The sequence below is a fragment of the Melanostigma gelatinosum genome (assembly GCF_949748355.1).
Source record: "Melanostigma gelatinosum genome assembly, chromosome: 22".
Taxonomy (NCBI): Eukaryota; Metazoa; Chordata; class Actinopteri; order Perciformes; family Zoarcidae; genus Melanostigma; species Melanostigma gelatinosum.
Genome location: NC_136655.1, coordinates 930,479 through 942,254, shown reverse-complemented (window position 1 = coordinate 942,254; position 11,776 = coordinate 930,479). Strand labels below are relative to the sequence as shown.

Below are 11,776 nucleotides of genomic sequence, written 5' to 3'. Positions count from 1 at the left end.
AGCTCAGCCACATCTTTGCTCTTTTGTTTGAGCAGCAATGGAGGTTGCAGCTGAGGACTACCACTGTGTGTGTGTGTGTGTGTGTGTGTGTGTGTGTGTGTGTGTGTGTGTGTGTGTGTGTGTGTGTGTGTGTGTGTGTGTGTGTGTGTGTGTGTGTGTGTGTGTGTTATGTAACTTCCTCTTTGCATTGTCTCTCCTGCTTCCAGCGCTTTCCTCAGCCGAGCGCGGGGTTATGAGAGTCAGGAGGTTCTGCAGAAAGAAGCTGAAGCTCATCACCTCGCCCTCAGAAAGAAATCAGCAAAAACACTCGTCAGCCTTCGTCTTCCCGCCTCCGACCGCTGCAGCCGGTGTTAGCGCCCCGACGCTTCAGTTATCTGTCTCCCGCTGAGCTAACGGTGTCACATATTAATATTTCATGTTTTAATAGCACTAATCACGGCGGATGGGGGTTCGTGTGGCAGCAGGCAAAACTCCTCATTAATACTTCTGGTGTGTCACGCAAAGCATTAGACGCCCTCGGATTAAAAAGGCATTCATGAGGGTAAAAATAGAAACATGATAATGCATCACACGTAAATACTCTACTCCTTATGCACTTTTATTTATACGACCACGCCGACTTTACTGAGACGTTTCGGATTAGTAACGGAGATATCTTTCTCTCAGCGCTCAGTGAAATGAGATGTCAATCAATGTGACAGCTGTGACCGGATGTTTCTGTGAGCAAAGTTGTGTTTTTAATCTCAATCTGAAGGTTTTTGAGGAGACGCAGCTTGAAGTTCAGGCTTCAATGCTCGAAGAAAAACAGAAAGGCGCTCATCTACAGGCAATGGGAAAGGAGTCCAGCACCTATATTATGTGTATATACTGAATACTTATACGTTCAAAGTTTGGTGGAAAGAGTTAAGAAACAACATTTGAGCTGTTGGAAGGTGTATTATTTTCACATGTATTCTTTTTATGAAACTAAGCTAGCAGTTCCCCCGCCTTACAGTCTTTGTGCTAAGCTAAGAGCAGTACACTTAAAATACAAGAGTTGTGAAAGAAGATGCTGCTGAAGATCCTGAAGTGTGTCTGGAGCTTTGTTGTCTTGTGTTGCTGACTGAAGGTCTTGCGTGGCGTGATGCACTGAGCTGCTTCGACTGTCACAAACTGTTTTGTTCTTTTTGGCAAATCTGACAGTCGATGCCAATTATTTTAGTTCTTGTCCCGGTCTAGAGTCCCCTGGATGAATCACCTGACGTACCCTTTACCTCTCAGGGGGCCAAGCTGTCACGACATGTCTTTTCATCTGTAGATGGCGAAAGGGAATCCCTCAAAATGTTTCAACAACAAAACCTATAAACAGAGTAGTGCTTGTGGATTTAACAAACATTTAGTCCATGTGTGTGTCGACCTTAACTGTAGTTATTTTGAATTGAAACTAAGTAACACGGAAAGCATCCATTTCCTTAAATGCCATGCTGTTTCTTCACCATCTAACAGTCTCTCCCAGTGAGTCATAACAGTAGAAAATCTGAAGTTGTCTCAGATCTTCCAGGTTGAAAACATGACTTCTGACCCTCAACAGTGTTGGTGGAGCTGCAGCAGACGGATTCCCCAAATTGAGATCTGCGGAGCGGCCGCCAGGTCACCAGATTACACAGCAGCTTCGGCTCTGCCAGAATTTATTTGTTTGGCTGGACGGCATCCCGGAGCTCGTGGATGGTCCCGGTTTATCCGGCTAATTGACGTGTGCAGCGGATAATGAGGGTTGTAGAGCCTTTTAGTTTGATGAAACCAAACAGCAGGGAGTAGTTGATGTAACAGCTCTGTAGTTGTCGCATTACACGGACAAAAAGGATGTGGACCCTTCATTATTAAATGTGACAGTTGGACGTTAATATTCAGCTTTGACAGCCTCCACCACCAGATGTTGGTGGATCAGGTCTGGATAACAGCTCCAGTTCGACCCAGGTCGAGTTCTTCCGCACCGAAATGGGTTTGTTGGAATAGGAAAAAGACAAACACACCGTTGACACTGAAGCCTCTTTGACACATGAACTGCAGCCCTGAACTTATCTAGACATTACGAAAGCAAAGATCCAAGGGTGACGAAGAGGAGTCATTTAAACGAAGAGGCCAACAAAAACAGCCCTAGAAGGACTTTCTGTACTTTCATGGAAACTACAACTGACGAAAGTCTACGCAACGTCCATTGAGTAGCTTATGTCAGTTCATCGTTCTTTGCTTCTCAATTCACTTTACGTGACCATCACGGCCCCCCTGAGTTCATTGAAGGTTTATTCAGATCACCTGTTGTGCAGGTTGTTGGGATTGACTCTTAATCAAGGATTGAGAGCAGCTTGGTTCATCTCCCCTCTCAGCCAATCAGAGTGTGGCGACGCTCTTCCTTCAGTGCTGAGAGGTGAGGAGCTGAACACAGAGGACACTTCAAACCTCTTGGAGTCAATGAGAACTCATTCCAGCAGCTCTTGTCAGGGTTACACGTCTTCTACACAACACGCTCGCCATTCAAGTGGTTGTCATGAGAATACCGCTGCTAAGCAACAACACAATATTAACGTCACCATCGCTGTCCAGAAGCCACCAAAGCTAACTATTTAGCAATGCTGATGATGGAGGAAAACGATGAGGCCAATCGGAACGTCTTCCTCCGACTGACGAACTTAACATGCACTGAAGAACAAACCTCCACGGCCTCCACTGTTTCTGACAACTTGAGCTTTCGGAACCTTTCCACTTAGCAGGTATAACCATAGCTGAAAGTGTATTTACTGTCATTGAAAGGGAAAACCTTTCCCTATGTTGGTGTGAACCGGTTCAGATTCTTCCGGATCAGCTGAAAGCTGAGGAATCGGTACGACCACAAGCTGTTCTGGATTGGATCACTTTTAAAGGTCCATGATTACCTCAAAGCTACTAAATAGACTTCTGTTGTGAGTACGATTGACAGTATGACAATGCTGTAATGTGGTTTATTTGTACCACAAATCAACATTTAGAGAAATAAACTGAGCAGGAAAATATGCATCATGTCTTTCAACTGCAACTTTAGAAAAAAAAGATGGGATTTGTAAGATCTACAACTCCATGAAAACCGACTGTCTACTGATGAAGACCATGTGATTTGATCAAAAGGTCTGGGAGAGCTCGTTCAGCTCAGCTCTACTCAGACATTTTCTAGATTTGCTTCTTTATTTTTGGCACTGAACTGATCTTAATCCGTCCAACATTTAGTGAAAGCATGTTGAAAACCAAAGTTTAAGGCATAATCATCTTTAAAAAATGCACTTTGAAGACAATCTTTAACTCGAGGTATTTGTTCTTAAGTATGTGAGAAAAGCTTTATTTGCTGAAAGGTAAATTTTTTCAAAATGGAAATACTAGGAAAAGTATTAATCTGAGCTATAGATAACCACATAATGCATTTTATTAAAAGCTCTGCTACATTATGAGTCTAGCTGATGAACACGCGCCTCGTTTCACTTCACATCTATTTGTGGGTTGTAATTGTGAACATTTGGCTTTGTTGACTCACATTGCCTTCAGCCACTGTTAACATACTCACATCAGCACTGTTAACATACATTCACTCACATCAGCACCGTTAACATACATTCACTCACTTCAGCACCGTTAACATACATTCACTCTTATCAGCACCGTTAACATACATTCACTCACATCAGCACCGTTAACATACATTCACTCACATCAGCACCGTTAACATACATTCACTCACATCAGCACCGTTAACATACATTCACTCACTTCAGCACCGTTAACATACATTCACTCACTTCGCACCATTAACATACATTCACTCACTTCAGCACCGTTAACATACATTCACTCACATCAGCACCGTTAACATACATTCACTCACATCAGCCACTGTTAACATACATTCACTCATATCAGCACCGTTAACATACATTCACTCACATCAGCCACTGTTGACATACATTCACTCACATCAGCCACTGTTGACATACATTCACTCACATCAGCCACCGTTAACATACATTCACTCACATCAGCACCGTTAACATACATTCACTCACATCAGCCACTGTTGACATACATTCACTCACATCAGCCACTGTTGACATACATTCACTCACATCAGCCACTGTTAACATACATTCACTCACTTCAGCACTGTTAACATACATTCACTCACTTCAGCACTGTTAACATACATTCACTCACTTCAGCACTGTTAACATACATTCACTCACTTCAGCACTGTTGACATACATTCACTCACATCAGCACTGTTAACATACATTCACTCACTTCAGCACTGTTGACATACATTCACTCACATCAGCACCGTTAACATACATTCACTCACATCAGCCACTGTTGACATACATTCACTCACATCAGCACCGTTAACATACATTCACTCACATCAGCCACTGTTGACATACATTCACTCACATCAGCCACTGTTGACATACATTCACTCACATCAGCCACTGTTGACATACATTCACATCAGCCACTGTTGACATACATTCACTCACATCAGCCACTGTTAACATACATTCACTCACATCAGCACTGTTAACATACATTCACTCACTTCAGCACTGTTGACATACATTCACTCACATCAGCACCGTTAACATACATTCACTCACATCAGCCACTGTTGACATACATTCACTCACATCAGCACCGTTAACATACATTCACTCACATCAGCACCGTTAACATACATTCACTCACTTCAGCACCGTTAACATACATTCACTCACTTCAGCACCGTTAACATACATTCACTCACTTCAGCACCGTTAACATACATTCACTCACTTCAGCACTGTTAACATACATTCACTCACTGCAGCACTGTTAACATACATTCACTCACTTCAGCACCGTTAACATACATTCACTCACTTCAGCACTGTTAACATAGTCTTGTGACACCAGGAGCTTCAGCAGCGACACAGAGAGGAGATCTCGGTGATGAGAGGCAGTGAGATCAGATGCAGTAATACAAGATGCAGGCTTCACATGTAAGATGCGAGTACAAGATGCAGGCTTCACATGTAAGATGCGAGTACAAGATGCAGGCTTCACATGTAAGATGCAAGTAGAAGATGCAGGCTTCACATGTAAGATGCGAGTAGAAGATGCAGGCTTCACATGTAAGATGCGAGTAGAAGATGCAGGCTTCACATGTGAGATGCGAGTAGAAGATGCAGGCTTCACATGTAAGATGCGAGTAGAAGATGCAGGCTTCACATGTGAGATGCGAGTAGAAGATGCAGGCTTCACATGTAAGATGCGAGTAGAAGATGCAGGCTTCACATGTAAGATGCGAGTAGAAGATGCAGGCTTCACATGTAAGATGCGAGTAGAAGATGCAGGCTTCACATGTAAGATGCAAGTAGAAGATGCAGGCTTCACATGTAAGATGCAAGTAGAAGATGCAGGCTTCACATGTTGGCTTCTGTTCGACTGCGTCCAGATGCTGCGCTGCTGGCGGAGCGTCAGCGTCGGTGAGGTCAGCACTGAGCTGCAGGACAGATTTTAGTCCTGCAGCTCTTCTGCTCACTGACACAAGCTCAACGCCACAGACATGATGATCAAGACTGATGTTTTTGGGGGTTTTATTCATGCAAAGAGCTGCTGTTGTCATGGTTATAAAGTTCACTGTAGTGAATAAACAAAACGTTACGGAATGTAACCGGATTCGGGCAGCGAGGAGACCTGGAGAACAGAAGAGCCCCCGGTTGAACTTTTACTTTGACTTTAATGCTAACATGCTAACACGCTGATGTTCAGCAGGTACGATGTTCACCTTCTTAGCTTAGCGAGTTAGCATGCTAGCAATAGCTTATTATCAGTGAAGACAAAGCACAGCTGAATGTCTTCTGGACACATTAAACTTCACGTCACTTAAAGAAACAGTGTACGTTTTATTGGCATCAAGTGGTTTGTGAAAGGTTGCAACCAACTAAACAGCCCCGCTGTTCCCAGTGTGTTGGTAGTTGAAGGTATCTTTAGGGTTTTAGTACAACTATGTGCCACTCTAATCAATACTCGCTTCTTTAAAAACATAGAAGAATCCTATAATTCTCTGGTATTTTAGCACCGGGGCCCGTTTTAATACCTGGTGTTTGAACGCATCAATAAGGGGTTTGATCTCATCACTATATATGTTTTGTAATATTTGTTTACTTTCTGCAGGTTTATTTTCATGCTGTGACCTGAGAATAGAAAAAGATTTCTGTAAAATGTAACCCCCCCCCCCCCCCCCCCCCCGATGTGTTCAGGGTCTCTCGGGACAAAAGGAAGCTCCCAATGCTTCAGAGATAACAGAGAAAGAGGCCGACTCGCCTGCAGACTCCATCTGTCCTCTGCAGTTTATAACCCAAACTAAAAATAACACTAAACTCTCCGTCAACCCCCGACAGCGTGAGGACGTCTCCGTCCTACTGGAGGAGACGTGGTGACTTTAACATGTTTATGTTTTACTACACATTTTATCTTTTCATGTATATAAAGTACATTTACAATGCTGAATTATATGCGGAACATGCTCAATATTACTATTTTATTTTAGTGTCCATGAGGCTCTGGTGTCTCTTCTTATAAACTTTATATTTGTATTGTTGTATTTAATCTTTGTTGTATTTCACTTTTTCTAATTTAGTTGAATTTGTTACTTTGTTTATTTACTTTACTCTTATTGCTATTGTGTTCTACTTTGCAATCGTGTCAGTGTTACTGCTTTTACACTTAATTATTGTTCGTCTGTTATATGTTCTTATTTTATTGTATGTTTATTGTTTTTCTGTTGTAATCTTTAATGAAACTCAAGGCACAAGACTTTCCTTCAGGATTAATGAAGTTCTATCTTATCTTACGTTTGTGCTAAAATATGCACACATATTTTAAGTATTTAATATTTGCACCGTTTCACATAAAACGTCATCCTGCTGCTTCATGGACTTATAAGTTTTATTCACATAAAATAATGAATTTTAAAAATCTGTGATCAGCAGATTGAGTGAAACTCTTCAAACATCCAATCAGATTGTTCAGAATTGAACAACTTTAAGGAAATCACTAGATGCTGCTTTTTATAACGACTGTAAATATTCCATTTGAATGTATGAAGTTTTGGTTCACTACAGAACTTGTGGAAGCCCAATTCTGATTTAAAAAGGCAAGAAATAGAAATAAATAATATGAATACAGTGAAACTATCTCATAGTTTAAATGTAAAACCTCAAACAATAAAAATATTTATTTAATTTAAACAGGAACAGGAACTCTGCGTCGGTCCTGCTGCTCGCTCGTGGAGAGCGGCGGAGGTCACCACGGGTCACCTGAACGCAGCCGAGGCCGAGCGTCACCGCCTGAGTCGTGAAAGATCGACTCCACCTGCGATCTGTTCACGAACGACAACAACTGACGTACGTTACGTAAGCGAGCTGATCAATGAGGTTACGAAGGATGTGAGGACCAGCTGAGTCAGCAACAGATGTGTTGTGTTTGATAAGTGAGAGAGATGGTTCGATCTGTTCGTCAGCTTCTTGTAACTCCTGCTTTCTTCTGAGGTAACATTCCTGTTTTTGTCAGTGGAGTCTCGTGGCTTTAAAGAGGCGATAAACAAGAGCTGAAGTCTACGTGTACGTTATATTTAGAACGTCTTCACCTCTTCACCTCTAAGATGGAGAACTGAAGCCGTTATCTCTGATCTCTACAAACACACCACACTCCGTTCACGAGAACAGCATTTTGACTGTAAAACATACTTCAAACTAAATGTGAATGTTTCAAAACATTCACATTACTGCACTACTGTGACTCCATACAGGAGCAGCTGTTCTTTCAGCACCAGCTCCTCCCTGTATGGAGTCACATTAGTGCCAAAACAAGAGGTTTTTAAAGCCGATAAATGATCCGACCTTTGACACTGACCTGGTATCTGTGCTGCTCGATCTCTCCAGATGGTCTCTGCTCTGTCCTCTTTTCTTGGCTGTCATTCCATCACTTTACTTCCATATAATGTCCTTTCCTTTTAAAATCATTTTTAAAAATGTTTCGTTGAAAACGAACATAAATAAAGGCTAAAAATCTTCTTCAGGTCCTCTGAGTGAAAACGAAAGTATCTCACTTCTTCTGACAGAACCTGAGTGGACGATAAACAGGCGCCTGCGTCTCAAAAATACACTTTGTTTTCTTTTTTCTACAAAGAAATAGCAGAATCCAATTCATAAATAGCAGATTTTTAAAGGAAATATGTACACATCTGCTGCACCTTTGTTTCCAGCGTAAACATGATGACTAAATGTCGGGTACGAAAAATAAAATTTGGCTTTTTTTTTTCACTAACTGAACATGGACTGCTTTTCTTTAATACTCGCTCCTGATAGTCCTGCTCGCCATGTCGAGTAATTATTCCAAGTCCTGCTTGTGCTTGATTATCTGCAGCACGTGTCCCATTTTAAGTTCCTCAGGAGTTCTGAAGTCCACGAGGTGTTCCTGCTTCGTAAAGGGCCGCTGTGTTGCAGCACATGCGCCGCGGCTCCGCTCAGGACTCCACCAACGGATGAGGATTAAAATGTGCTTTTTATAAATCAACCCCGTCGCTCTTAGAACTTTTCAGGATTGTAAATGTGTTGATCCTCCAACTGTCTATGTGCAAAGACTTAAGAGCCCATTAATGGGCTTTATTCTAACAAATATGGGCTTTAGCAGTTTTTAGTTTTGATCTTTCTAAGAGAGGCCTGCAGGACTACAGGTCAGTCTCCCGCGTGTCCAAGCAGAACGTGTAAAGGGATCTCTTGAAGTCCATGCTGCTGTTGGCTTTGATGTTCGCCTTCTCCACCGAAGTGGTCGCGTCGTTGTTCTCCGCGTCCTGCTGCGACTTGGTGGACGATTTGCTTCCCTTGCGCTTGGGTTCGGGGCTCGCTCGGCCGCTGTTGGGCTCGTCCTTCAGGGAGGACTGGTCCTGGTCCGTCTCGCGGTGGTAGAAGTAGTTGAAGTTGGACACGATGACGGGCACCGGCAGCGCGATGGTGAGCACGCCGGCGATGGCACACAGCGAGCCCACGATCTTCCCCCCGACGGTCACCGGCCTCATGTCCCCGTAGCCCACGGTCGTCATGGTGACCACGGCCCACCAGAAGGCGTCCGGGATGCTGGAGAAGTGCGACTCCGGCTCGTCCGCCTCCGCGAAGAACACCGCGCTGGAGAAGAGGATGACGCCGATGAAGAGGAAGAAGATGAGGAGGCCCAGCTCCCGCATGCTGGCTTTGAGAGTCTGCCCGAGGATCTGGAGCCCCTTGGAGTGTCTGGAGAGCTTGAAGATGCGGAAGACCCGCACCAGGCGGATGACCCGGAGGATGGCCAGGGACATGGCCTGCTGCCCGTTCTGGTGCTCCTGGCCCTGCTGCTCCGCGAGCTCCGTGCACACTGTGATGAAGTAAGGCATGATGGACATGATGTCGATGATGTTCATCACCGTCTTGGAGAACTCCGACTTGCTCGGGCACGCGAAGAAGCGCACGAACAGCTCGAAGGTGAACCAGATGACGCACGTGGTCTCGATGATGAAGAAGGGGTCCGTGAAGGTGAGGGACGGCCGGGGCGCCGTGCTGTTGTCCATCCGGCTGGTGACCGGAAGCTCCCTCTCGTCCCTGAACTCCGGCAGCGTCTCCAGGCAGAAGGTGATGATGGAGATGGTGATGACGATCACGGACACGATGGCGATGCCCCGAGCTGGCATGGAGCTCTCCGGGTACTCGAATATGAGCCAGACCTGCTTCTGGAACTCGTTCTGAGGCAGCGGCTTCTCCTCCTCCTTTATAAAGCCCTCATCCTCGCGGAACCGCTCCATGGCCTCCTCCCCCAGCTGGTAGAACCTAATCTCATCCGCGAACACGTCGATGGACACATTGACGGGTCTGCGGATCTTCCCCCCCGACTGATAGAAATACAAAATCCCGTCAAAACTCGGTCTGTTGCGGTCGAAGAAGTACTCGTTCCGGAGCGGGTCGAAGTATTTGATCCTCTTGGTGGGGTCTCCCATCAAAGTGTCCGGGAACTGGTTCAGGGTGCCCAGCTGGGTCTCGTAGTGGAGCCCGGCGATGTTGATGAGCACCCTCTCGTTGCTCTCCGTCTCCATGTTCATGTCCAGCATGTCCTCGTCCAACAGATGGGGACTGTGGTCGGCGCGTAAAAGCGCATCCATGGCGTTCTCGCTGCAGCTGAAAGTGTTGTTCATGTCGTTGATTTTCCAGGCGCTCTGCTGCTGCTGCTGATGATGATGATGATGATGATGAGGATGATGCTGCTGCTGAGGACTCCCCCGGGTGTTCAGCTCTTTACCGGAGTCCTCTCCAACTCCAGTTTGAACGCAGCCCGGCTGAGGGACATCCAGCTCGTTCCGGCAGCTCTCCTCGGCATTGTTGCCTCCTCCTCCTCCTCCTCCTCCTCCTCCTCCTCCTCCTCCTCCGCTCCCTTTAGTGCCACCGTTCTCAAAGCTCACCAAGGCTATCTCCATTCCGCAGCCATCCACAGTTAATGTGTGAAAAACCAGAAAGACTTGTTGATCCGGAGCGCGAGCATCCTCTCCGATATCTCAGGAACCAGAAAAAAGAAAAAAGTTACTTTTCCTCTGAAATAGAGAACAACGAGCTGGATGCTGGATGCTGGATGCTGGGTGCTGGGTGCTGGATGCTGGATGCTGGATGCTGGATGCTGGATGCTGGATGCTGGGTGCTGGATGCTGGATGCTGGATGCTGGGTGCTGGATGCTGGGTGCTGGATGCTGGATGCTGGATGCTGGGTGCTGGGTGCTGGATGCTGGATGCTGGGTGCTGGATGCTGGATGCTGGATGCTGGGTGCTGGGTGCTGGATGCTGGGTGCTGGGTGCTGGGTGCTGGATGCTGGATGCTGGATGCTGGGTGCTGGATGCTGGATGCTGGGTGCTGGGTGCTGGATGCTGGGTGCTGGGTGCTGGATGCTGGGTGCTGGGTGCTGGATGCTGGGTGCTGGGTGCTGGATGCTGGGTGCTGGGTGCTGGATGCTGGATGCTGGGTGCTGGATGCTGGGTGCTGGGTGCTGGATGCTGGATGCTGGATGCTGGATGCTGGATGCTGGGTGCTGGATGCTGGATGCTGGGTGCTGGGTGCTGGGTGCTGGATGCTGGATGCTGGATGCTGGATGCTGGGTGCTGGGTGCTGGATGCTGGATGCTGGATGCTGGGTGCTGGATGCTGGGTGCTGGGTGCTGGATGCTGGATGCTGGATGCTGGGTGCTGGATGCTGGATGCTGGATGCTGGGTGCTGGGTGCTGGGTGCTGGTTCACGGAGCTGCTGCTCCTCACGTGCATGCGTGTTGCTGTCGTTGCTGCTGTGGATGAAGTAAATATGAAAACCACAAGAGAGGAGGAGAGCGAGAGGACCCGGATGAGAGAGAGACACAGAGAGAGAGAGAGAGAGAGAGAGAGAGAGAGAGAGAGAGAGAAAGAGAAAGAGAGGGAGGGGGAGAGAGAGAAAGAGAGAGTACATCTCTCTCTCTCTCTTTGTAAATACAAACATGACTAATATTTCATTTCAGGTGATATTTTCTGCTACAAACTATCTGTTCACCTTTAAGATTTAAATATAATATTCATAACTGTTTTCATTGGTGTATAATAGTGCCCCGGGGGCCGCACTCTGTTCTCTGCCGGGTCTCCGGATGTTTCCGGGTCCTTTTCTTTTCCTCCACACACACAAACTCAAGTTCTTCTATGAA

General features: G+C 46.0%; 1 protein-coding gene across 1 annotated transcript; it reads right to left on the bottom strand.

Moving 5' to 3' along the window:
- Positions 1-8,767: 8,767 nt before the first annotated feature.
- LOC306795792 (potassium voltage-gated channel subfamily A member 1) lies at positions 8,768-10,537 on the bottom strand (the record flags this gene model as incomplete). Its single annotated transcript, XM_079294424.1, has 1 exon — positions 8,768-10,537. The coding sequence occupies one exon, from the start codon at positions 10,535-10,537 to the stop codon at positions 8,768-8,770; it is 1,770 nt and encodes a 589-aa protein (XP_079150550.1).
- Positions 10,538-11,776: the final 1,239 nt, after the last annotated feature.